This window comes from Suricata suricatta, chromosome 11 (genome assembly GCF_006229205.1).
Source record: "Suricata suricatta isolate VVHF042 chromosome 11, meerkat_22Aug2017_6uvM2_HiC, whole genome shotgun sequence".
Lineage (NCBI taxonomy): Eukaryota > Metazoa > Chordata > Mammalia > Carnivora > Herpestidae > Suricata > Suricata suricatta.
Window position 1 is genome coordinate 47,960,772 of NC_043710.1, and position 27,157 is coordinate 47,987,928.

The 27,157-nt window shown below is 46.3% G+C and overlaps 3 protein-coding genes across 6 annotated transcripts; 2 read left to right on the plus strand and 1 right to left on the minus strand.

Annotated features, from left to right (window-relative positions):
• The first annotated feature begins 2,662 nt into the window (after positions 1 to 2,662).
• On the plus strand, positions 2,663 to 3,897 carry ASCL3 (achaete-scute family bHLH transcription factor 3). The gene is made up of 2 exons (XM_029915145.1): positions 2,663 to 2,734; positions 2,936 to 3,897. Exon 2 carries the CDS (start codon positions 2,948 to 2,950, stop codon positions 3,491 to 3,493), a length of 546 nt encoding a protein of 181 aa, XP_029771005.1. The 5' UTR covers positions 2,663 to 2,734; positions 2,936 to 2,947; the 3' UTR covers positions 3,494 to 3,897.
• A 2,763-nt stretch (positions 3,898 to 6,660) lies between these two features.
• Positions 6,661 to 16,456, plus strand: C11H11orf16 (chromosome 11 C11orf16 homolog). Its single transcript, XM_029957604.1, is given in 8 exon segments — positions 6,661 to 6,753; positions 7,258 to 7,439; positions 8,684 to 8,840; positions 10,867 to 11,101; positions 11,682 to 12,341; positions 15,177 to 15,222; positions 15,224 to 15,396; positions 16,089 to 16,456. Coding segments are annotated over 7 exon segments (1,443 nt in total). The 5' UTR covers positions 6,661 to 6,753; positions 7,258 to 7,275; the 3' UTR covers positions 16,097 to 16,456.
• On the minus strand, positions 16,442 to 23,769 carry AKIP1 (A-kinase interacting protein 1). Of its 4 annotated transcripts, none has more exons than XM_029957605.1 (6): positions 23,660 to 23,765; positions 23,206 to 23,433; positions 22,663 to 22,743; positions 20,425 to 20,529; positions 18,993 to 19,067; positions 16,442 to 16,886 (listed from the first exon to the last, which is right to left on the minus strand). In XM_029957605.1, exons 2-6 carry the CDS (start codon positions 23,425 to 23,427, stop codon positions 16,746 to 16,748), a joined length of 624 nt encoding a protein of 207 aa, XP_029813465.1. In that variant the 5' UTR covers positions 23,428 to 23,433; positions 23,660 to 23,765; the 3' UTR covers positions 16,442 to 16,745. The 4 variants fall into 4 exon arrangements, with proteins under 4 accessions (XP_029813465.1, XP_029813467.1, XP_029813468.1 ...); XM_029957606.1 differs by having other exon boundaries at positions 16,758 to 16,886; positions 18,928 to 19,067; positions 23,660 to 23,769; XM_029957607.1 differs by lacking the exon at positions 18,993 to 19,067 and having other exon boundaries at positions 23,660 to 23,766.
• Between the last annotated feature and the right edge of the window lie 3,388 nt (positions 23,770 to 27,157).

The following is a 27,157-nucleotide window of genomic DNA, read 5'->3' on the forward strand; positions in this document are numbered from 1 at the left end:
TTACATATCTTTGAAAAGTTGAAGTCTTTATGCTCAGCAGAACTACTAGAATCTCTTAGGATTTTATCATAAGACCTCAACATTTATTTCCCAGAAGACAGAAATGTGAGATTTCCCCAAGATAGGTGCGTTTGTTAGCTGTGCATGTATCTGGAGCTGCGAAGCCCCAGCACCAATAATCTGTGTTGCTTTCTTTTAAAAATTTGTACTCAGTTTCCACAGCCCTTCCATCCTCTAGTGGGCTTCCTATCTTGATCCTCTTCTTTACTGCATTTATCATTCTATCATGCTGTTGTGTTGTGATTAAATTTTCTTCTTTGAGTAAAAGATGATCCTATTTCAATGCTACTACATTGATTGGTGAACTCAGTAAAAAAAAAGCTTCTCACCAGCATGTCTTCAGAGACACCAAGCTCTTTTTCTAAGAATTATGCATAGTCTAGTTAAAGCCTAGAAACTTTCAGGTACCTGTGGCATATGTCAATTACTCAGATTTCACCTGGGTCAAGGTTTAAGGCATTAAAATTATCTGTCAAGGTAAAACCATACCTACAGTTCTGATACTCTATTGTGTCAGTTCTGGCTTATTAGTCATAGGCAGAAATAGGCTCTGCTGTTCTCAGAAATGTAGAAATATAGACTCCATACCCACTGCGCCATTTTTGTAGCTCTGCCATACATGTTCTTTATCTCTTACCCTCTGGAATTACTGCCTTGGGGATTTCCTAACTTTTCTCACAGCAACTTTTTATTTTTGATAGAATCTTGGCTAGTTTTTAATCTCCAAGAGATTTTTGTTTTATGTTAGTTATTTTAAGCCAATTTGGTCAGTAATTTGGAATCTTTCATTTCTTGTTTCTTTGTTTTGATTTTTAATTGCACCTACACACTTGCCTCATCCCCACCTCCCACCCCAATCCTGTATTTGGAAGAGCTTTTCCTGGCATTTGCTCCTTTCCAGGGTGTTTCACCATGACTTCTTATCGCACTCCTCACCTCTCACCCTCTCCGCCCCTCACCCGCCATCTCCCGTCACATAAGGCCCTCTCTGATTTTATAGTCATTTTTGTCTTTCAGTAACCACACTAGATAGGATAGGCTTTTTCACACTTTACTTTAATAATGCATTTCATTAGGGGTTCCTGAGTGGTTCAGTTGGTTAAGCCCAAGACTCTTCATCTCATCTCAGTTCTTGATCTCAGGGTTGTGAGTTCAAGCCCCAGATTGGTATCTTGGGCTGGGTGTGAAACCTACTTAAAAAGACAAAAAAGGAAAGAAAGTATATACCTCATTGCACTTGAATTCTAGTGCTTAGACACTACTCCACTCATTACCTGGTCTAGCTTGCAGGTGGTTGCTATGCTCGGTCGGGTAGGGAAGCAAGTGAAATGTTACCTAATCTTGCTCATAAACACGGCTGAGGTTTTTCAGGTGAGGAGAGGAAGTTGCCTCTTTTTCCTTATACATGCCAAGCATAGAGGTCAAGCCCTCACTCCTAAAGATGTTTTAAAATCACACCCCTGAGAATTTAACTGAAAGCCATATTTCCCTCTTTTCTGGAGGCCCACAGCTTTTCCATTTTGGGTATGGTCATCTCTCAACAAATATGCTTTGGATAGATCAGTGTTTGATTTTTCCAGTGTCAGGGAAAATATAAGCCAGGTTTTTCTGTAAGCTGCAATTTAGAAAGGGACACTGCACAAGTATTTGTCTGTAAAGAAAAGAGGAAAAGAACGGATGCCTGCACAGTATATATATTTTTTCATTTGATCCTCTCATTTGGAGTTCAGAAAGGCTCAGAAGCTTGCCTAAGCACATAGCTAGCAAGGGGCAAAGCCAAGACTGAAACTCAAGGGTGTCAAAACTGAAAGAAAAATGCTCTTTTCCTACAGCAGTACCCTACCTCCTAGTTAACTGGAGGAAGTATCCTTATAAAATCTGCTGTGACTTTGTGGCTTTATAATTATAGTCAAAGGCAAAAAGTAATGGTTGCTTAATAAGTGAGGTGCATGAAGACCTATTCAGAGAAAAAGGAATGTTTTGGTGTGGGACCTCTTGGGTATGTTTTATCCCTATGTTCCATTTAAAAAAAAAACCCACCTAAATACAGATGCACATCATTCAATATATTTAAAGTTCTGTGTAAGTAAAAATATGTAAATTGTAAATGTTTGAAGAGTATTGGGGCATTTCTTATTTAAAAGAATCTTAAAGTGAATTTTTAAGAGCAAATGATTCCTTTCTTATTTTTATTGCTGATTTTGCCCCTGGGTATCAGGTATTATTTAAGAAGGCTATGCCCATGAGGTTGCATGATCATTAGCTCTTTTGTAATGTCTCCAGCATGTCTTTGAATATTGTGGCATTTCAATGTTTCCCAAACTTTACTTATTTGCATTACATGCACTTTCACGGTCTTCATTATCTGTATTCCACCTGAACTATTATTTACTTACCACTTTTATTAAGTGAGATTTTTGACTCAAGCAGATATATTTTTAAAAGACATTTTATATCACTGCCATAAGTGTGAAATCAGCATAATTCACAATTAATAGAAATTAACAGCAAAGTATTATTAACTTCTAGGTAGATACTATTGCTTGTTGAAGGCTTCGTCTGAGGAGAATCAGAAAGCATTCTAGTAGTGTGGAAGACACTCCTACAAGACTAAAGCTGTGTCTTTGTAATCACAAGGATCGAAAGAGCTGGAAGGGAATGAGTTTCTTACAAAGTGAGTCAATGTTATTTAATGCTGTTTCGCACCAAAAAATCCTCTCTTCCTACCCACAGAGTATTATAACCCCGTATCATTTTCAGAATGAGCTCAGAAACTTCCATCAAAGCAGAGAAGTCTTTATTGATCTCTGAGAAAGTCAATGATATTTGCTCTCTTTTGATCTGGCCAAATTAATAAACTTGGTTATGTTTCCAGGTGAAAGAGGAAATGATGGACAATCGAAGCTACTCTAATCTGCCAGAAAAACTGCCTGTCTTCTCTGATTCTGCCCACTTGCCACTGACCAGGTCCTTTTACCTGGACCCCATGGTCACTTTCCACCTATACCCTGATGCCCCAGTACCATCACCTTTCTCTGAAGACCTGCCATTGCTGCCTTTTCCCAGTGATTCCCTGATCATGGAAAATTATGGCGAACCCCGCTCCTTCTCCTTCCCCATGCCTTATCCAAATTACAGAAGGTGCGAATATGCCTATGGGCCGGCCTTCATCCGGAAAAGGAATGAGCGGGAAAGGCAGCGGGTAAAGTGTGTCAATGAAGGCTACGCTCAGCTCCGACATCATCTGCCAGAAGAGTACTTGGAGAAACGACTCAGCAAAGTGGAAACCCTCAGAGCTGCTATCAAGTACATTAATTACCTGCAGTCTCTTCTGTACCCAGATAAGGCTGAGACCAAGAATAACCCTGAGACAGTTTCCTCCATAATGGCAACCACCAGCTGCCACAGTGACCCCATTTTTAGAATCATTTGATTCTAAATCGAAACAATTAATTTCACAAAATGGAGTCTCTTACAGCATCATTTGATAGTTTTTCCTAAATGTAATTTCTGCACAGGCAAATAACAGTTCAAATGTTAACCTATGCTGGCTATTTCTTACCGGGGTTTCAGATGTACGGTGCATTACCTTCTGTGGATTGAGAAGATGCCTCTTAAGCTTTGGTGATTTCTTTCAAGAATTTTAGAGGAGCAGAAGTCCCAGGATTCTCTATATGTCTCTGCTCGGCCTTCTCACACACTTGGCCAGAGTCTCAGCTGTGAGACCCTCTCACAAAAGTATTGTAAAGTATGGCTAATGACTGCTCAATGCTTGTAATGCACTTTGCAGATACTTGATGTGAAATGACCACAATGAATGCCTCCTGATTTGTCGAAGTTTGGTGGTTTTTATTACTATTACTGTAATTCAAGGTTGATAGAAAATCTACACATTTCTACCTGACCCACATCCTGATGGGAAAATGTCCCAGGGCTGAGGCAAAGGGAGTTAGCAAAATCTTGTTGTCATTTGAAATTATTTTAGGGTCATCTTTCTCCTGCGTGGAGAAGACTTCCTCGGGCAGCTGAGCATGGGGGTTAAGAAGGCCGTCTCTGGAATCAGTCCGCCTCAGCTTAAACTAAAACTCTGCTACCTCGTCTCCATGTCTCATTTCTTCATCCACAGAGTGAGAATAATAATAACAGCAACTATCCCCTATGTTTATTAGGAGAATTAACAGCATCTGATACTGATTGTTATTATTAAAAAATTTTTTTAAGTTTAATTATTATCTGTGCATTGCCAGCACAGAGCCTGATGCGGGGCTTGGAACTCACAAACTGTGAGATGATGACTGAGCCAGAATCAAGAGCAGAACACTTAACAAACTGAGCCACCCAGACTCCCTATTATTATTACTATTATTAACCTTGTTTAGTCCACAGCATCACCATTCTCCAGGTTCTCCCAGCCAGCATGTGTCAGGTGCCACGCCTTTCCTTCACCCTTTGGAGGGACTGTTACTGCCACATATCTTGGGGTCTGCCTCCAAAATGTCTCTATTTCCATTCCCATGACTAGTGTTAGCTCTTCCTTCTCCCTTCACTCCCAGGTCCCATCTGTCACCAAGCCGAGTCAGGACTTTCCGTGGTCCTGGCACATTCATCTCTGTAAACTCTTCCCACTCTAGCCATTACTCGTTGCTTTATTTTGTACACATATTTCCTTGAAGTTCCTATCCTACTGTCTTTACACACTGTGTCACACACCTATCTCTTCAGTAAACTGGTCTTATTCCTCCTACATTGCTAGCACCTGGCAAAGAGCCTCCAGTCAGGTGGGTGTTGTGGGTAAATATTTGGTGTTACTGTTTTCCTGTTCCAATCCTGTCATGTTATATCTGGGTCACTGTTAGCAGTCTCCTTCCCTGGCCTCCTGGGCTTTATTCTTAACTGACTTCATTCTCACTCTGATGTTTTTTCTTAAAGCATTTCGTGTCACTTCATTGTGTGAAGATGTCAAGATCCTATAATGTCTCCTCTTTGACTACCATTTCGTTCACATGTATGTATCTGCTTGGTTTTCAAAGCTCCCACCAATCTGGCTGCTTCCCAAGTAGTCAGATCTTGATTTTCCCATGACACCTCATTTCCTCCAAAAGAGAAAAGCAGTCTTGCAAAGGCAGAATTCTCTCTAGCTCTTGACTCCTAAACTGGAATATTCTCCTTTTTCCCTCCATCATCGAAATTCCATCTGTCTTATTCAGAAGTCCTTCTCTCACTGCCAGAGACTCCATTGGCCTTTCCTGGACTCTAACATCATGCACCAAAGAACTCAGCCTTTAGGTATGTGGTCCTTAGCAACAGTCATTCTCCTGACTACAAAGTTGTCCTCTGTGAGGGCAGTCATCAGTTAAGATGCTTTTGGTTGCAAGAAAGAGAAAATACAATCCAAATTTGTTTAATCAATAAAGTCTCACATAACTGAAGCATCTAGCAATAGGGCTACCTTCAGTCAGGTCTCAACAATGTCACGAAGAACCTGTTTTGTTTTGGTCTTTTCTCCCTTTTCTCTAGGAATAGCTTCAGTATTCCCAAAAGGCAGCCAGAAGCCTCTAGAACAATTTTCTTTCTTATTTATGTATAGAAGGAAAGATAAGGTCTATAATTCAGAATTCCCAACAAAAGTTTTGAGATTTATTCTGATTGGAGAGGCTTGGAAACATGTCCATTCTGAACCAAATCCCGGGAGCAGAGCAGGGGAATGGAATGTGCTGATGGCCTTCTGGCTGTGGAGTCGGGGGTGTGGTCAACTTCTCCTAATCACATGGGTCTGCGAATGAAAATGGGAACTGTTGGAAGAGAGGAATGGACATGGGAAAGAAATACTCACAAACGTCCCTACAAACTTTTTTGTATTCACCCCTGAACACAGTGCCAAGCACACAATTTGTACACAATGGCTGTCACTTGCCTCAAACACCAGCCTATCTCATGGACATTCAAATAAATGCAGATTCCAGACTTCTGTTCCCTTGGTCACCAGTGTCCACTCCCATCCCCCCTAAGTGGTCCCCACTTGCTCCACCACTCAGGTCGCCACTCTGCTGCTCTTCAGCAGGGTTGTCTGTTACGAACAAGATGTGCCCACACCTTTGGCTAGTTTGCTTTAAACTACAGATAAATTCTGTCTTAGAGTCTTTTGGCCAGCCAGGGGCTCACTCAACCTGGTCTCCTGCCTGCACAAGGAGGAGGCAGGTCAGTAGCCCCCAGTCTCTGTAGAGGCAGTTCCCTCCCTCACAGGACTCCCCTGGATTCAGGAGGGCTTCCCACCATGACTGCCTCTTCCAGCAGTGAGAAAGTCTGAGCTCTGGGGAACTGAGGCTGCAGTGACTTTCTCTTCAATGCCCTTTCTCCCCCTCTTCCAAGAGAAACCCTCTCCTCCCTCACCCTGCCCCTGCCTCCCAAGGCCCCCTGCCACCCCTGTGCACATGCTCAATACACTCAGTCTACAGCGGTTGCCTCGCATCCATGGCAACTTGCTTGGCAACCAGGAGTCAGTTGGGCTGAGGCTTCTGAGCTCCAACTGTCAGAACGGCCTGAGGCTGAGGTGGAGGAGTTTGGGGCTATGAGTAAGTCCCCTTGGCGTCAGCACTGTGGGCTGGGCAGGGGCAGACCCTAACAGAGCTCTGGTGGGCGGAGGGAACGCAGTGTGATCTTGAGAGCTGGGTGGCAGCTGTCACTTCAGAACAGGTCTGTGGAGGACATGACCCTAGGATCTCAGCTCTGTCTGGGGCTAGAGTTAGTCCTGTAGGCCAGTAGGTTAGGAAGGGAGTCTGTGGCTTAGGTTAGGGGTCAGTTTGTTATCAGGGTTAGGCCAGCCATATTGGTATTGTTTTTACCTCCAGGAATCCCTACACCTGGGGAGAAGGAAAAAACTAACATATATTCAGCTACTTATACGCCAGGTGCATTCCATATATTGTCTCCTGCGCCATAGCTGAAGCGCAGTGGTGGCGTGAGCACGCAGCCTGCAGGCCGTGGAGGATTTAAAGCTCAGTTTCTCTGAAGTCACAGTTCTTGCCCTTTCAACCCCTCCTGTATCTCCTGAGCCCAGGTCCCCACGGCAGATCATTCAGAGAACAGCCTGTGGAGCAGTTGGAGGCTGCTGAATGGCAGAACCGAGCCCTGCTCCAGCCAGGTGCCCTCTGCTGGGCCGTGGGCTGCAGCTCAGGTAACAGTGGTGCTTGTTCTCAGGTGGTTTTTCTGAAGGCCATGGAACCCTCTGCAGAGCCCAGGATGCCTTTGCCCAAATACTGCAGTGTGGCCGCAACCCTGAAGTCCCCCTCCTGGGCTGGTGCTGCTCCCTGCTGGGACTTCTTCACCTGCCCCTTTGCTGTCCAGGCGCCCTGGCTCGGCTGGCACATCCCCCTCACCAGGTACTAGTCTCTGCTCTTCTGGTGGAAGTGACGTGCATCTCCCCACCCCTCCACCTTTCTCCCCTCTGGTCTTGGCTCTCGATGGCATATCATGAGGGAGACAATTTGCTTCCTGGGAAGACTGAAAGTGTTCTTCACCGTGTGGGCTAGGAGTTGCTTGGGGTATTATGTCACTCGTGTCTAAACTGTACTCGTTGTAGCACCTAGTAGAGGGTGGCAGATGTCAGGGTTAGACATGGGAGAGAAGGCAGTCAGGCATGCACCAGTTAAAGAGTTTCTAGCTCAATTTACCATCAACCCAGAGACTTGCCTCGACACCACGTGAGAAATTAGGGTTTCTGTAACCAACAGCTGAGGCAAGGGGCTCCAAGTCCCTCCACAGGTCCCCTCAGTTATCCTGAGTTATACATCAGTTATCCTCCACGGGCTGTCTAAAGTGTGACTGCAGAAGGGAAATGGAGCCAGCCCTCGATCACACACAGTGGTGTCAGTTCCAGGGACTCACTTGTGTCCGTGACACTCAGTTCTGTTCTGCCCAGGTTAGGGACATGCCAGCTTGAACCCTTAATAGCCCAGCTTTCTGGATTCATCTATGTGGACCATCTCATTCAAAGTCAGAGTTAAGCATCCCTGTATCCAAAGTAACCAGCTGATTTAGAAACCCATGCTCTGACTCAACCATCCCACACCCCTGGTTTGGCCCTGTCCACAAAACTTCAGGAGTAGCTTTCTCTTTACTTCTGTCTCTCAGGCCCTTAGTCAGCTCCTCTGTGCTTTGTCTGCTCAGATACTGCCTCCTCTCTTCTGACCCCACAAGCAACCTTCCAGCTTTACTCCTTTGGCACTACCATCCAGACATGCATTTGAACCCATCCTGGATTCCCACATACCACCTTAGGATTTACCTCCCTAGGGCTCTTTCCTGGTCTGCTGTTCAGTCTCAGAACCAGTGTTCATTCACTTGAATATATCAAGTCTAATCAGATTGTGATGCCCTCGAAGAAATTCTCAATCTCCAAACAATATTCCTTTTCACTGGCCCCTCCCTCTGCCCCTTCTAGCAGTGTATATTAGCATACTGAAAGTCATAGATTGCCAGCCAGCTCTCACATGGATTTCTGTTTCACATAGCTTTATAGGTCCTACACACTCCTCAGCCCTGCTCAGATTTGCGAAATGTGTTTCTCAACGTTTTCAGGGCTTGATCGTCTCCATCCCCTAATTCCACTTGTTTTTTCCCCCAGATATGCATCTTACCACCCGTGTCTCCACATTGTTGACTCAGCATGGCAGAGGCCTGGCTGGTTGGGAAGAGTTGGAGATGCTGCTGACACATGGGTCCTGGCAAGAAGGGGACCAGATGGCTTTTATTACTGGGCTCAGATAAAGGCTGCTCCGGAGGCAAGTTCCTCACATGTCCCCGCACACTCCTCTGGGTGGCCCTGTCATAGCTGCTTGCCTCAGCTTTGTGTGTCCAGCAGTTCAGTTTCTTGGATAAGCACACATCTTTCGTGAACAGGTTCCAGAAGGGAAATGTAATGTCAGTGAGTGTATCACTCTGCTAGGGCTGCGTAACAGAGTAGCACAAACATGGTGGCTTAAATTATAGAAGTGTATTGTCTCTTAGTTCTGGAGACTTAAGTCCAGATGGTGACAGAGTTGGTTCTACTGAAGGCTGTGAGGGAGAATCTGTTGCACATGCCTTTCCTGCTTGACTTCTGGTGGCTTGCTGCCAATCTCTGCTGTTCCTTGGCTTGAAGAAGTAGCACCCCAATCTTTGCCCCATGTGCGTGTGGTATCTGCCCTCTGTGCACGCCTGTGTTCCATTTTCCCCATTAGAGAAGAACATCAGTCATTGGAGGTCGCCTAGGTGGCTCATTTGGTTAAGTGTCTGACTCTTTGATTTTGGCTCAGGTCATGATCTCATGGTTTGTGACTTTAAGGCCCGCATTGGGCTCTGTGCTGACAGTACAGAGCCTGCTTCAAATTCTCTCTCTCTCTCTCTCTCTCTCTCTGGCCCTCCCCTGTTTAAATGAACTTAAAAAAATACATATCAGTCATTGGATTAGGTATCTACCCTCCTCAGCCTAGTATGACCTTATCCTAACTAATTATATCTGCAATGATTCTATTCCCACATAAGGTCATATTTGGAGGGGTTTGGACTCTTATGAATTTGAGGAAGATCCAATTGAATCTGTGACAGTCAACAAAGTTTGCAATAGAAAGTGCTTTGTTCAGGAAAATTCATAATGTTGAATTATGGGCACCAGCCTAAAGGAAAGAGAGGCAAACGCCTCTGCCCACACACGTGCCTCTGTACCCGGACACACAGAAGCGTGGTCCCCCACACGCTGGGAGCCAGGCCTACCCTGTACTTCAGTGGCTGTTTACTTCTTTGGGATTTTTTTTCTTTCAGAGTCAGACTTTGTGCATATGGATTCATGGAAGGAAGACTAGTGTGAATTTCCATTCAAAAGTCATTTTGTCACTTTTCCAGTAACTAAATGTGAATTCAAATGAAATATTAGCAGAGTTTTGTTCAAGGAATAGGTTGTCTAGTGATTAAAGTAATTTTTTGGTGATTACTTTTTTTTAAAGGTTTTTTTTCTTATGTTTTTAGTTTTGAGAGACAGAGAGAGACAGTGTGAGCAGGGGAGGGTCTGAGAGAGAGGGAGACACAGAATCCAAAACAGGCTCCAGGCTCTGAGCTAGCTGTCAGCACAGAGCCCAACACGGGGCCCGAACCCACAAATACTGCGAATTCATGACCTGAGCCGAAGCCGGACGCTTAACCGACTGAGCCACCCACACACCCCTGGTGATTAATTTGTAACCAGAATTTATTTCTCTTTAAAATCATACTGAGTTCTCGAAACAGCCTGTACTTCTCAGTAGCTTAAGTACTTCCCTGCCATCTCTTCCATGACGTCCCCTTGCTGAGCCAAACCTTTCCTCACAGATGTAGTGGTGCTGAGGGCTGCCCGCATGTTAGCCATGGCTGCTCCTTGCCCATGTGGGCGTGGGCCTGTGGATGCATATGTGACCCCTGGTTGGTCTTGGATGCAGGAACAACACTTTTGGGGAATACTAGGAGGAGGGGGAGCACACTGGGGAAAGATCCAGAGGACCCGGGTTATCCCTGGGGATTGCAGGCCAAATATACAGAGGAGCAAAGACAGACAGGCAAAGGAAGAGACCGGGAAAGGAATGGCAGGACGTGATAAACAAGAGTTGCCCATGGCGAAAAGTGGTAGAGGGAAGAGCGTCCACACCTCAGCCGGCCTGTCCTGGTCCCTGTGCCCCGGCCCTCACCGTGGGTAAGCACGCCCCTGGGCCCGGTTCTAGGGCATTGTAGGGAACCACAGGGCTTCCCTGTTCTACTTCCCAGTGCCAGATCTTATGCTGAGTGTGTTCTTTTCCACAGCTGGAGAGGCAGGGGGCCCTGCTTGTGGAATTTGAGGTTCCCATTGTCACAGACCCACAGCTGCCAGCCCAGCGGCAGAGCGTGGTCTTAGAAGAAGATGTCATTCGGTTCTTGCCATGCGTAGAATACTCACCTCGGCCAGGGGACAAGGTGCTTGCACCCTGGGAGCCAGACCAGCAGCGGTATGGCCCTGGCACGGTTCTCTTGGGCTTGGAGCCAGGAGACCCCCTGAGAGGTAAGGGGAGCTGCTCTGACCTATACGTCCCCAGAGGGGGCCAGGCTGGTAGGAGAGGTGAGCATAGCGTCTTAGAGGCATTAAAAAAAATCCTCACCCCCTCACTCGCAGCTTAGTCCTGGATGTGGCAACAGATAAAAAAGATCTTAACTTTCAGATTATAAAATGCTTTTTATCAGGGAAAAATAGCCTAAAACTATCATGTCTATATCAGTTAGCTAACCTATGGTGCAATGGGGCCACACTCACGGCTGGTTTCCCATCACGTCATCCACAGACAGGGACAGTCCCCACGGTAGGATGCACCAGCCACATTGTGACAGTTGAGACTGTGAGGGGAGGAGGCCTCTCCTATTTCCCCTCTGAGGATGCATTTTTGACTTTGACTGAAAACTGAGGCAGGGAGGTGTCTGGAAGTGCACTGGGAAGTGGAGGTAGATAGGGGGCAGGTGAGGGAATGTTCCGGGGATGGCTTTTCCAGGGAGGGGAGGCCAGCAGAGCACAGGTTGCCCTGAGGTTTGCTTTAGGGCCATGACATAGACGTGGGAACCAACAAAACATTGCTTTTTCTGTTACGTAGCATCAAAAGAGGGAGGAATTACTGTTCACTTCTGGAATGGCAAGATAGCCACTGTGCCTCTGGGCCGGGTCAGGTGGGTGCCCCCAGCTGTGTGGAAGAAAGCTGTGGAGAGGCTGCACAAGCCATTAACCAGGGAGCACCCCGGTCCCCTCTTCTGGGCCCCTTGCTGCTCTCTGCTGGGACCGGTCGCTGGATGTGTCATCAGCAGGCCGCCTCCGGGCACTCTGTTCCTGTGCCCGCCCTACCTCCCCCACGCCTGCTGCCAGCTGCTGTGCCAGACCTGCCTCTGCTGCTGTCCTTGGGCAGGACCCACCTGGTGGCCTCTAGCCAGGACCTCAGGGGCCACAGCCAGAGAACATCCAGAAGTGGAAGTGAAGCCCACAGCACAACTTCTGCCCCTGGAGAGTCCTGAAGAAGAGGAAGTAGTAGCAGTGGAAGCTCCCATGGGTGTTTCTTCCTCTTCTTCCTCTTCTTCTTCTGAGGAAGAGGATTTGGAGAATGATCTGGAGCTGGGGTTCCCGCAGAGTCTGGAGGTGGATAGCACAGTCAACATGGACCCCATCCTTTTTGAGAAGTCTCTGAGGAGGCAGGGTGGCCTCTGCCAGCCCGAGTGGAGGTATTGGAGGAGAACCGGATGTGAGCCGAGTCCTGGGAAGCCAGGTACACCTTCTGAGACCCCTGCTCCCTTCCCTCCCATGCATCTCTCAGGAATCTCATGCCTGTGACCACCATACTGGGATCGGAAGTAACACTTAGGTGTGTGGCCATGTCGAGGGGGAGGCTGGGACAAGGGGGAAAGAAATGGGCTTCCAGTTGAGCAATAAAACCCACTAAGAAAGGCTGGGCTGATCTTTGTGTGAAGGTTTACATCCCTATTTAACAGCTGTCTTCTCCTTCTTCACTAGTCTCTGCTCACAGGGCACGGACATTGTCTGCTTTGGCCTGCCCCACACCCCTACCTTTTTTTTTTTCTTGGATCCCTTGAATTTTCTCTAGACAGAGAGTCAAATGCCCCCAGGTGTTGGTGAGGGTCTTCAGAGTCCTGAGAAGCACAGAAACTGGTCCTCAGGCCTTACTCCCCAGATGGTCCCCGTAGTAAATCAGAGTGGGAAGAAGCAGGAGCCTGTGTCATGCTGCTCACTCCTTACAAGAAGGGAGGCCATGCTACTGTTGTTGGCAATCCACAGCCATCCCCACCTTCACCTTGAGCTAGGAAGTGTGCGCCATGTTCCCCTCATAGGCTTAGAAGCAGTGTATCGCTGACATGCCTCATGCTGTCATATCTAAATTCCCAGAAGCCCCAGCAAGAGAAGAAGCCTAAGTCAGCTGGTAGAGGCGGCTGGGAGAAGCCCAGCCCTAGACCAGATTCTTGGGGCCCTGGGGTCCCTAATGTAACATTCAGTGAACTAAACGGACATTCAATCTGAGGCAGGAGGCTATATGGTTAAAGAATACTACTCCTAAGGGCTTAAGGATCTTGAGGCACCACCTGATCGGGACCCATTGTGCGTCCTGTTTGAAGCCACTGCCCTATTTCCAGGAGAGCTGAGGCTCAGCCAGAAAAAACTCTGAGCCCTTGAGGATTTCATTCTTGCCCCAGGGGTAAGAACTTTGTTGGTCTTCAGTTCCAGAAAGTTAAGAAATTGTTTCTATACTTAGAAACTTTAATGACTCCTGGACCCCTGGACTATGGAGTGGTTAGGGATGGATCGGGGTTGGCTGCTGTTGGACTTACACTGAGGGCTCTAGACTTTTCCTGGTTTTCAAGGTGGACCATCTTTCCCCCACCTCTAAGAGGAGGGTAACTAGAGAAACAAGAATCCAGCTGTGTGCAGCTGAGCTCCTCCTCCCAAGAGGAAACTTCGTATTGGAAATATAAAGTGGGGGGGAGGCAGGTTCTTGGGCTCTTCTGAAATGGGTCCCTGATCCTACAGTGAGAGGCTGTCAGAGGCGGTGGCAGAAGCTACTTGGAAACCACTGCTTCTACCAGATATACCTCCCTACAAGTAATATTATAAAGAAAATGGTGCCCAAACCTAGAGTTTTCATGCCAAATTCTCCATAGCTTTCACTGCCTTCTGCTTCAGCAGATTGGAGAGAGAAAAGTGTACCTATCCAGCAGAGAGGAGTCTGTAGGGAGCAGCTGAGCAGCACCGGGCTCACTTTCAGGGAGGAACCAGAGCGGGTAGCCAGAGGGGCCATGGCGGTCAGACGTGCCCCAGGCACCAGGTCTGCCTTCCCACTGCTTCAGCGCTGCTCAGCACAGCATTCCACCTAGACTGGTTCCAGACCTGGTGAAGTCCAAACAAACTTCCCCTAAGCTTCCCTGCTCTTCTCTCTCTCCAGTGCCCAGCCAGCCATATTCAGTCTCTCTGCCCCTCACCACATTTAAACAGATCCACTCTGAAGTGTCCTGTTCCCTCCCAAATCAATTCTAATTGGCTATAGAGAAGATAAATATGGTACCTTCAGGTACTTGGCCTGGTTTTCCCCTAGGTACTAGATCATTTATTATGCTCCAGGCAAAGGTTAATTCTTAAGAGCTGAACGGTGAGGATCACAGGACCTGCCCCTGCCAGCTCACAACCCTGTGCCCAAAGCTGTGGGGAATATAGTCGAGTCGGGGTGTGAAGAGAGGGGCCATCCGCAGCCCCTGTCACAGGTGGGGCATTCTGTGCCACAACTAACTAGTGAAAATGAGGTGCAAAAATCCATGTGTGCACCAGGGTTGGAACTTTCCTTTGCTCCCCTCTGGATTTAGTATGCTTTTGTCTACGTCCATACCACCTTGAACGTGCCCGATCTCGTCTGGATTTTGTATACTTTTAAGGAAATATCCTGCTTTGCTTCTCCTTATTGGGCCTGATGGCCATCAATCAACTACTAATGCTTGACAGCCAGTCTCAGGCTCTGCCTTATCAGAACCCCCTTGTGTGGGTCCCTCTGCCCTTTACTCATTGTTATTTTCGAGTTACCGTTTGATCCTCACCTAACAATCCCGGAGAGGTCAGGCTGCTGGCTGCCCGCAGCTATGCTGCTCTCCTCCCTTGCTTACAACTGAAACAGGACTCAGTCTATAGTTTTCAAAACCAGGAAGGGGATGGACTCCTGTAAAGTACTCCTTCCTTTTTAGATTAGCGTCCTATTCTGCATGGAGTCACATCTCCCAATATTTTGTTTTGCCTCATTCAACCCCTTAAAATTTTCCCAGCAGCTTATCACTTTTCTTTGTGATCAGTGTGGTTTACAAGTTCCTTTGCTTCCCCTACTGGCTGGCTTGAAAATCATGACTGATACCTTCTCCACCCAATTCCAATTCTATCCAAAAAGTACAGTGGCCAGAAAATACTACCAAACTTTATTTCTCTTTAAAAACTGCAGTGCCAGGAACTTATAGTTAAGAGATTCTGGGATCTGTGACTTAGTTCTATTTCAGTCATCAAGACTCATCCCACGGTGGCACACATGACATAACTAATTAAATTTGGGGTTTAGGAACAAGACGTGGCAACATCTGGACAGAAGAGAGGGGCGGCAAACAACAGAGCACGAACCCTAGCGGAGGGGAGGACCCAGGGGCTGGTCCTGGAAGCAAGCGGCATGAAGCCACCACGGAGCCTGCCAGAGAAGGCGGAACACAGAAAATGGAGTCAGGGTACGGTAACACACCGCAGGGACGGGAATGCCCCTCCGACGGAAAGCCCTGAGGAGCCAGGTACAGCAGGATGGCCGGGAAGGGGCTTCTCAAAGACTCCCTGCGTGGTTCTTCATGCTCCTTTTGAGAATGAAAAATCCCGTGCTCTTTTCCCAGGAAAACGCGTAGACCCACAATCTTGCCTTCAATTTCAGAAGGCTTACAGAACCCACGACGCTGATTACAGTCTCCTTGGTGGGGCCGGGGGCAAGGATCCCACTGAAATGACACTTTAGGGTGACGGGCATGGGTCTGCTTTAACAGAACCCTGTCTGTGGGAGTCAGTTCCTTCCTAGGAATGCTACTCTAGCTCTACATAAAACTTACATCACACAAAATATTGGCATTCTTCCTGAGGAAAGACTTGCTACGTTCAGGTCGAGATGAATTACTAGGCAACCAGACAGACAGATGCAGCAGTAACTGTTGACATGTACCTTAAAGTTCAGGGCACCGCAAGGACTTTTGAAAACCAGTGACTTCTGGGGTGCTGGGTGGCTCAGCTGATTAATTGCCCCACTCCCGACTTCAGCTCAGATCATGATGACAAGGTTCATGGGATTAAGCCCCACGTCGGGCATGCCCTGTGTCGGGAGTTACTCTCTCCCTCTCTGCCTCTCCCTAGTGCACATAAATAAATAAAATCTGTGACTTTTGATCCTTACAATTACAGTCAGTATAAGACTCTCAGGATTTTTTTTTTTTTTTTACAGGAAGCTAAAAGAGTAGTGGAAGTAAATACCCAAAGAGGCGTTACAAAGTGGCTGACAAGTCCTCCTTCAATGCACAGAGTGCGGGCCTCAGGTGACAGCCCAATAAGCATCAGCATCTTCACCTGTTAAGGTTTACCGGCAGCCGAGTGGCAGAAGGCACCTGCCGCAGGGGCACAGCGGTGTGGCAGCCATGACCAGGGCCCCTGCCGGGAACCGGGGAGACTGCTCAAGGATACCTTCCACAGAAGGTGCAGGGGGTGACTGGCCTGCTTTGGACAAATGTGTCCACATCGTTTCATAAGCCTACAGCTGTGCGTGAGCAACACTGTTTCGCCTCTTAATACCAATAAAAAGGAATTCCAAATCTCTCTCTTTATTATCATAATTAGCCTTTACCTGGAAAGTAAGCAGTTTAAAACCATTCAGATGCATCATTACATTATTATCTTCAGCAAAAGGTGGGAGTGGGGTGGGCACTTCTAAAGTTTTAAGTTAAAATAGGTACTGAAAGAGACAAACTCCAGTTCCCAGGAAGGCTGACCCTCTACAGTCAGCACTAAAAGCAGGAGTAATGTGTAAATATTAAGAGAATCATATGGTGACTTTATTCTTCTTGCTACTTAAGAAAAGGTGACGTGATGGCTGTGATGGTCAACATCACACGGGGAAGACCAAGTCCACGCTTTGTCCTGAGTCCACTGCTACCACATGAGTCTTGGTTAAGTCATTTGCACCCACAGTGACAGAATAGGTCCCTGGATATACTTCTATGTAGAGGTCTTTGGAGATGTTCTCTGCCTGCAAGGAAAAGCAGATATTAGCAATCTGGAGATTTTCCATCACAGTCCCAGCAGGAGACCCCTCTGTGCCGGAAGTACAGTGGAATGAAGCCCTGATGGGGGCCACGGAGGTCCTGCTTCCCTGACTCAGCGTGGGCAGGTAACAGGAATGTCATTTCGGTAAGTCTCCGCCTCTCCTTGTGCTTGTTCCCTGATTTATAGGAACATGGGACACTCTAGTTGTGGTAGAAAGATAAGAATTGGGCAGAGGGAAAGGCTAGTGATCATCGTGTTGGGGATCAAAAGCAGAGAGCGGCACTTGTTAGCGCGAATTAGCAGTAACGACAAGGCACCATGGAATAAACGAGACCCTTTCTTTTTCACTGTGCTTTGCTAACTCAGGAGGAAGATGAACTACTCTCTTCTCCGAAGGTGGAGCACACCAGAGTAGGTCCCATTCCGTCCAGCGGCAAGGCGGCCGGCCAGCGCCTCCCCTGGAGGACTGGTTCCCCCGGAGTGCAGAGCACAGGAAGCTGGAGTGAACGGGAAGAGCTGTGTTTAGAGCTATGCCGAACACAGGCCTTCTTCCGAGGACAGATTTAACACCCGGCTGGGAAGTGGGTAGATGTGCGGGCAGAGGAGGAGTCTCCGTTCAAACGGCAGCCGCACAGCCGCACACACGGGAGAAGAGCCGGGCGCGAAGAGCCGAAGCTCGCATCGGCAGCTGGGAGGCCCCCGCGCGCTTCCTCAGCGCTCGGGGGGCCGCGGGCAGCAGCTGACCTTTCTGCCATCATACCCGCGGCCCAAACCAAACTGCCAGCCAGCGAATCCCACGAGGAGGAATAAATGATAATATTTATACTTTTATGAAACTGCCTCGCCGCCCTCCACTCGGCATATCTTTAAAGTGAACTTTTCCTTGGGCGCCTGGGTGGCTCAGTTGGTTGAGCATTCTACTCCCGGTCTCAGCTCAGGTCATGATCTCACAGTTTCATGGGTTCGAGCCTCCAGGCAGGCGCTGCACTGACTGTGCTGACAGAGCCTGCTTGGGATTCTTTCTCTGACCACCCCTCCATCCTGCCCCTCCCTTGCTCATGCTGTCTCTGTCTCTCTCAAAATAAAATTAAAAAAATTTTTTTAAAGTGAACTTTTTCCAAAGCTGCTTTAACTCTGTCCTTTCATGCCCACTTACTGCAAAATTGGCCTTATTTAAGTGACACAAATGCATAGTACTCTACCACAACTATTGACTGGTCATCACCTACAAGTACACAAAAGTAGATCTCAGAAAATACAGCTATCTCGGAATCGCAGAAAGCCAAGGCTACTTCACTTGTCTGCATAAAAGGAAACATGGGGGTAAGACTGGCATCTGTGATCCCAACACCATGGATGTTGGGCAGACTAGCATCAAAATTCAGCAAGTATGGGAGGCATCTAAACCTTACAACTGTCTGTGCTAGAAGCAGAAGAGTCATCGTTGCCACTACCTCTAGCATATTCCAAATCCTGGATAGGAGAACACTATATACGCACAAAGACTAAGCAAACTATTGCAGCAACACGCTACAGTTCCTTTCCTCAGAATTCTAGCTCTTCCAACTTCCAAAAAATTCCCTGGGTTCATGAACTTTATCCTAAAATGAAAACCTCATCACTGTGTTTTTACAGAGAAACATTTGTGGAAAATGAGAACAAATCCCTTCAAATGTTTTGGAACTCGATCTAACCAAATTTATATGTTTCAGAATTTCAGCAATCGTTTTCACTTTGTAAGCAGGAGGGTCAGCACCCCCCTGCTGCGTGAACAGATGGTGGGAGTCCAGCAGGACCCGGTGCCAGCCCAGCTGGGCCGTAGGAATGGAGACGTGAATACTTCACATTCTTTCCAACCGCAAGTATGAGTCCAAGCACAAAGAGTATCCATTAGGCTTCATGGAAGGAAGGGTACCAAGAAAACATAATTGTACATTGAATCCAAGTGCTGTACACTCTCCTTCCTCGAGGGCGAAACCTCCCAACTTCAGATACTATGGATCCGGTACAAAGAGCTCCCTAACCAGGTCAACTGGCTCATGGAATTGCGGGGGTGGCGAAGCCCAGAGCATGCAAGAGCTGTACGCACAGGCTGCTGAGGGGCCTCCAAGGCACACTCTGATGCATGAGCAGTGCCTCCAAGATCAAGAGAGGTGTCTTTTCCCTGAAGAGAGAAGTAGGAACACTGATTAGTGCCCGGACTTCTGGATTATACCAAGAAACTTTTTTACTTTATGAGGATCTAATAATTGTTCTGTCAGTTTCTTCTAAGTTGTCACCTAAGTTATTAAGGCTTTTAGTGAACTCTGTGAGGTATCTGTAGTCAGAAGTTTACCATGCTTATTTTTTATACTTACATGGGCTTTGGGGTCAGGCCTGAATTTGAATCCTATCTCCTGCTTTACTGAAAGGGGCAGATTAATTTCTCTAAGTCAGTTTCCTAGTCTACAACACGGGGCTACTAGATTGGAGATTTACAGTGTAAGAGTGATTGACACTTAACAGGCTCTCAAAAAATAAAATTCCCTAATGTGCTTCTCCCAGGAGTGGGGGTACTAGAGGAGAAAGGCAGAACCGATAAGGTCGATTTCCCTTAGAAGCACCAGCCATCTTACAGGAAGGGATGGGAGGGGTAGGACTGACTCTTGCTCACATGTAACCCCTTCGGGTCAGGCAGGAAATGGAAAGCCAGGCTTTGGGCTCTGCTGGTGCTCCACACACCCCAGGCCAGGGAAATGGAGGGACTTGCGGCGTGCATCCAGCCCTCGCTCACATTCCTGCGGCCGTACTCCCATCCTGTCCCTAAAACCACAGGCCAGAGAAGTCAGGAATCCAATCTGTGGATTAGACTCTGAACTTCTGTTTGCTGTCTTCAATACAGCTAGGGGAGTTTAAAGATTACAAAACTCTCCTCTCTTCAACAACAACGGACTCCTATGGCATCAGTTCAAGTAGAATCTTCGGCTTCCCCAGCACGAGTGGTAAAAGACAGGTAAGGTGGTAGTGAGAGGCTTGTATTGCTCCTTACTAACGCTAGCAATTTATGTCCTAACACTTTAGGAAAAGCAGTCCGTTCCAAGAGACCCGCCCTCCTTGTGCTTCCTTTTTAAAAATTACCAAAGACATGATAATTATCGTCACTTTAGGGTGTAATATGTGATTATTAAAAACCTCGTTCATATCTGTAGATGTAGGAGGGGATATTTGAAGCTCTCCTCTTTAAACCTGTCCAAGAATCCTGTGCCTCAAGATTGTAGGCTCAACTGAAGATGCTGCAGTGGCATCAATCTTATCTTTTGGACAAACTCCTACTTCATGTTCATTGCTGCCAGGTCTCCAAGGTTGGGGCTGACACCTTTCCAATAAACACTGTAATGCTGAGACACACAGTAATCCCCAAAATACAAATCCAGCAGGAGCTCCTGAATACAGGGTGTCACTTCAGGGACAGTGGGGTGTGCGCGTGTGTGTGTGTACGCGTGTGCGCTGAGAGCACAGCATGGACAGCTGAGGACACATACCTGACCACTTCCCCTGTCACAGCATAAATGCAGCTCCGACTTTCCTCTGTGATAACGAGAGACATGGGCTACCCCTCCTTCCTCCAGTACGGACGAATAATATTTCTATAGAAGTAATGTGAAAGATATTGCATAACCAAATTAAAAAACAAAACCCCTCCCTGCTACTTGGGGAAAGTATGGTTAAGGAGGGACACAATAGAGCAAAGGTAAATTATCTACTCTCTTGACAGGCCTATGAAGTTACGGAACAAAGCTGAGCCCAAACTGCATTTGGCATCACTTTGCTGCCATCTGCTGCCTCTGTAGGGCAAGAACTCTGGCCAACTACAGGTGGGCAGGGCCATGCTCTCTGCCAGGTTAAATAATTGTCACGACGTCTCTGCCCCAATTGTCAAGTACATATGTCCTTCCCTCTCCTCTCATCACAAATAATGATGAGTTCTTCCATGGTTATTGTCTAAGGACAAGAGAAGAAGGGTGCATCTCCTGGAGATTTAGAAATACCACAGAAAAATGTAACAAAAACTCAACAGCTAGGCAATTGTTCTGTCCATGCGGAGGAGGGGAGGAAGAGGTCTGTAATTTTAGGAGAATAATCCAAAGGATCAGAAAGCAGTTACATTTTTTTCTTGTCTACTTCCTTCCTCCCCCTTGAAGTTAACCTTAGACTTGCCCTTGGTTATGACTAATGATGAGGGCATCACAAGGCTGCTTGTTTTGAACACAGTGTACAAAGAGTTTTAAGACATAAGACTAAAAGAATGAGAAGTTAGGGATAGCATCAGGACATAGGTCCTGATGTATTTTAGGGGCTCCTTCAAAATTGTAAAGACAAGCTCAGAACACCCCTTAATTCTATCTCGAGAAAGCCAAGGGATTCTGAGACTCCATTCCAGAAACTTGAAGTGCGCCCTGAAAGCCAAAATGAAGAACACCAACTGCGAAACCTCAAACCAAAGACTAACGTTATTCCTTTTACTGAACCATGTACCAAAATGTTTAAGTTGATCACAGAGGAGCTGAAGTTATGGATTCTTCTAAAACCATTTAACAGACTAACATGACAATATTCTCTGGACCGTATCTCATTGACTAAATCCTGTTCTGCGAGTCATAGAGATTTTACAAAAGATGTAGAGAGAGGAGAGATTTTTAAAAATCCTAATATATGAAATTGAAACAAGGTATTCCCTTCCTTCTCCCTGTAGACCAGCATCCTTATAACCACATTAAGAATCACATCATGTTAAGGCTCGAAGAGACCACAGAGTCTGCTGTAAGTTCTAGACAATACAGTATCTTCCATGCAGGTAGTTTTCTTGGTTGCAGGCTGGCCTGCCTTCACCAGCCCCTCAAAGTACTTAAAGGTGACCTTAGTGTTTGGTTTTGAGAAGAGGGTCTTTCTACACTCATTTCAGTGAATGGCACCAAAAATTTCACTTCAGTCCCTTATGCTGACAGTTCATGACAATTATCTAGTGTTCATCTCTCAGTGGAAACCAAAGAAACAGATTCTAGAGGCTGGAAAGCACTTTAGAGATCTTCATTTTATGACAGGGAAGGTAGGCTGAGAGAGACTAACTGGCCCAGGGCATTGTAGCCAGTAAGCGGCAGAACACGGTGGGATTCCTGGGAGGCTGCTCCCGCCATTAAGCTGCACCACCTCTGATGAGGGCACTGCCTCTGTTCCACACAACCACCTTTGTGGCCAACAAGTCATATGGACTCATAGGGACATACTTGAAAACAAATTAGCAAGAACTTGAAACAGAGGTTAAGTTTTAGTGCAGAAATTTTGTCTTTGTTTCAATACATTCTAAAACCCAGAAAGGCTCAGTTCCAATATAGCGTGACCTTACTGATGTTTTTAAACTTTAGCTCAGTTCAAAGTTAAAATCCCTAATATCTGGACTTGATTGTTTTGGAATTCAGCAAATAAGCTTCACACCCTCTCCCCCAACAGTCTGAAAACAATAGCCAAGACAGAGACTTTTTTGTGGCTTGTTTACTGCTGTATCATCAATAATACCTACAGAGTTAGACATGCAATAAATATTTGCTGAATAAATTCTAACTTGGCTTTATCACCTGGTTTAAATCCCTGTTTACAATCTACCCTTGAAGGTGGGGCAGGGTAGACAGGCAGTCTCCAGAGTCTCCCCAAATTCCACAAAGATCCACTTTGATCCACCTGCAGGTGGGTCAGGAGCATGACTGTGGCTTACACCAACTTACCCCACACTGACTTGAAGTATAGTCCATGAATTCTGCCATTGTTCTGAAGGAAGCACTGAGGGTTGGTTGTCTTTCTTCTCTCTATGTGAATAAATGGCAAATCACAGGTGAGATCTGGTATTCCCTACTGGAGAATGAAGTCATTTGGGGAATAGAGTGTTTTTTGCTTTTCAAAAGGCCTCTGCAAGTTTAAGTCGGTAAGAAGGCTCTTACTGAGAAAGAATTCCAATCTAATAGGAATTTATCCAGGACAAGGAAAGGTTTGCTAACTTTCCTGAGAAATCATATGGTACCATGTAATATTTTTTTTTTTAATAAAAACGTAACCTACCAGTGCCGACCACTAGCGGTATCCTAAACTACCCAACAAGAATCTGTCAAATGTCAAAAGTTTTTAAGGGGCTTTTCCGTTCACTGTCCCGTTACTTTCCAGCTTCCGCCAAGGACAGAACCCTCCAGGTGCTTCAGCTGGGCGTGCCCAGGTTGCCAGTAGGCCACGAGGAGCGAATGAATGGACAGGTCCTCCAGCACAGGAGCCCTCACCTCTCCTGGGAGAAGGCGCTGGGGGCCGGCTGCCGGCCGTCTTTCTCGGTAAGGCTGCCCCCGGGAAGTGACCGCCACGCTGCTTTTGGGGAGCTCCTGCGAATGCCAGTCCACTGCCCTCCTCTTGGCCCGCTCCAGCACTTCTTGACCCAGCCTAGCCGTGCGCTGCAGGGCACGTCGGTCCACTCCGTTCAGCGCCGCGGCCGCCATACAGTTCTCCATGTCTCCCTGCGTGGGTACATACATACAAACACGGGCGGGTCAGCGGGCCGCCAGGACACTCACTGCTCCAGCTGCGGGTGGGAACCCCAGCCACGACCTCCCCGGAGACCACCGTCCCCGGCTCCGCCCCCAATGCGCTCTTCAGCTGGAGCCCAGCCAAGGGCGAGCTGGTGAGCGCAGATCCCCTTCATTTCCGTACCCCCCCCCCGCTCCCCCGGTAGGGGGCCCTCACCGGCCCGCCTTTCCAGGCGCATGCGCTCAGCGCTGTGTTGGGGATGGAAGGCTGGACCCGGAGGACCCGGCGCCGGCGCAGCAGGTCTCTGGCGTGGGGCGGGGCCTGCGCCTGCGCCAGCCCCATCTTTTGCGTCATGGCGGCGGCCGGAGCGTCGGTTGCCGGGCAAACTGCCGAGCGCAGGGGCGGGACTTGGCGGCGTGCGGGGCGTGGGGGTCTGAGTCGAACCTCGGCCTCCGCTGGTCAGCGTGCGCTTTTGGGGGAACCTCGGGTCTGGGTGTCTCGTCCTCCGAGGTCGTCTCCAACGCCCAACGTGATGGACTCGGCGTAAATTTCGTTGGTCTCCTGTTGGGATAAGAAACTGTGGTGAATAACAACATACCTTCCTCCAGGCCCCTTTTTCTGCCTAGTCTATGTTTTGGGGGTATCGCTATTCTTAAAAAACTTTGAGATGAGTAGGAGAGGCCACACAGTGAGGCCGCCAAGGTGGCGCTTGGAGAAGAGTTTGGCCCGACGGCTGTGGGCAGTGGAACTCGTGGCCCTCTTCCAGAAGGCAGGTGTCCAGGGCCAGAGGGGCGCCTGAGTTCTATATAGAGCCCCGTAATTTTCTCGTGGCTGCTTTCTAACTTATATACAGAGCAGAGTAGGGGCTCACATTTTTGGAAGCCTTTTCTCTTCCGGGAGTTGAACCCAACTTGAACCAACGTTTAAGTAAGAAGCTATGCATCGTTACCTTCCACTCCACGCCTCACCGCTGGGTTGATAGAAGGTATACCCCAAGGTCTCGGTGCTAATTAGCGACTTGGGCTAAACCACGCTGCGCACAGCCAGCACAGCAAAGCCTTGACGTTCAGGAAGAACCACTTTAAGGGACACTGCTCAGTGGGGGTCATTTTAAGTGACATGAGGAAATCAATGCTGAGCTAGTCTCAGCAGATGGCTTGATCAGCAGTTCTGGGCCACCAGGATACTACTGCAACCTCCATCTGCACTTGGCTCATTTCCTGCTTCCCTCTCACAGAAATTAAGTAAAAGTTTTGATTATCATTGGGATATTTTCAGTAGTATTAAATATGCTAAAGCTTTTCCTCCAATAAATGATTTTTATTGTTTCCTTTAGAAACACACATGGTCCCGAATATTCCAGTCTGGAGAACGGAGTTTGAATTCAGACTTAGCCACTTTTTTTTGCTGTGTGGATTCTGGGTGAACAAGTTACTTCTTTGAACCTCACTTTTCCTCTTCTCTATATGCAGGGATACTAATAGTACCAACCTCCTGCCTGGACTGTGAGCTTCTTGAGAGTGGGGGCCATGTCCGTTTTTCACTGAGTTTCAGGTGCATCTAGTATTTTATCTTTCACAGAAGGGGCTAAAAATAGCTAGTGAATTAGGAATTGGGTTGCTGCTTGTGTGTGTGTGAGAGAGAGAGATAAATTCCTCTAAAATGTTTAGCCCGATTCCTTGCAAACAGTAAGTGCTCCACAAGTTTAGCTAGCATTATAATGCTCCAAGCACCGTTTTAGGACTTGTGGAGAATAGAAAGTGGATTAGGTTAAAGCAGAATAAAAACGAGAGAATGATGCACATAAAAATCTTTCATGCCAGGAGTCAAATATTAAGATTTTGTTCATAAGCTGTTGTTACAAGATTGATAAAGTTCTATGAAGCTTAGAGGAGTAAGAGATATCTGGTTGGGGGTATCAAGAAAGGCTTTTTTAGAGAAGTCATTTGAGTAAAGCCTTGAGGAATGACCCAGGAATTAATAAGAGATATTTAAAATACCTGTTAACTGCTTTTATAATGAATTTGGTTCGAGGTAAGACAGAATTTGTTTTTCCTTTATTATTTATGGATTTCAAGATCCTGGCTCCATAACTTTTAACTGTGTCTACATAACCATGAGCAGATTATTTAACTATTCTCTACCTCAGTTTTGTCATCTTTAAAATGGGAATAATAGTAGTATATTCCTTATAGAGTTGTGAGAATCAAATAAATTAATACATAGAAAATCCTTTGAATAGTATGTGGCACATAGTAAATACTCAGTAAATATTAGCCCGTATTATCTTAATCAGACTTCAGCCTTGGCTTTCTTCTCCACGATTCTGTTACTACCTCCCCTTCCCAATTCCATTCCAGTTGAAGCATTACTTTTACCAAATCAACTTTTTGAAATCTGCTATTCCCACATACAACCTATGTTTCCATGGCCTTTTTTTTTTTGATATTGATGTACTTATCCCAATCTGATTTAAATTATATGTAGTTATGCTTCATTTTCTTTCAAGGTAGAAATTGTTCCAGATTTGTCCCTGAACACCCACGGCTTGTTCAACAGTAGATGTTCAATTGGCATTTGTTGAATTTACTGACTTAATTTTTTATTTAAATAGATCCTGTTAGGCCAGATAAGAGTTAGCTTCTTGAAAAGAAATATCTACCTACATACTTTAACGGATATAAGGAATATTTGGTTGTAACTAATTTTCCCAAAATTTAACATTTAGAAATATATGGAAAGAAGATGCTTGAAATGAAACCAAAGCCTAAAGACTGACATAAAATTAAATCTTTGCATTTATTTTTATATTTATAAACATATTTATATTTATCTTTTTAAAAACTAATTTCAAGGTTTGAATCATAAACCACAGATTGAGAGGATCCTTTTTCTCATTTTTAAGATTGGTTGGGAATGATGGAACGTGACCTACCATTGCCCCCTGTGTGGATCAAAGGCACCCAACGCCGGGTAGTCCTTAGAGCCACTGGTGGGTTTTAGAAATAGAACAGAAAATAGAGGGAGGGCATGTGATCAGGAATATATCTGATCATCAATGGAGAAAGGAACCGTTGGTGTAAGTCTTCCATAATTTCTTTCTTTATGAGGGTAAATATATTACGGAGAACATATAGAAGTTGTCTAGGTTATGTTCTGGGGAAGAGCTGAGTTGGGAGACATCTTTATTCCTGGGATCTGTGGCAAGAGATTGGTGCTGTATTTGGTGCTGTATTTGGGACTTCTTGAGAAGCAAAAACAAACAGACAAACAAAGAACACAACAGCTGTAGTGAAGAGAAAATGTAAATTATTTTTCTCTATGTGAAGAAGGCAAAAAAAAAGGGTTAAAACCCTAATGATGTAAAAGTGGGTATCATGCCAGAGCTAGACAATGATTTATACTGTACATACCAGAGAACGTGTAAATCATTTTACTTGACAGGTGGTATTTTTATTTCTTCAGCAGACTTAGGGAGCTTTAGAATCATTACAGCTTTGTAAAGTAGTATTATAGACTGAGTCATTAGATCATTCATTTCGCCTGATTACATCAACTCATTAGGTTTTTGGAGAATGAAAGAAAGTCATTATCAAAATTGTCATCTTGATTATATAGATTAAAGAAAATGGATCAAAGTTCTGAGAATTAGCTTTCATAACCTGTCAAAAAAATTGAAAGTTAAAAAATTGATTGCAGAACAGGAATGATTAG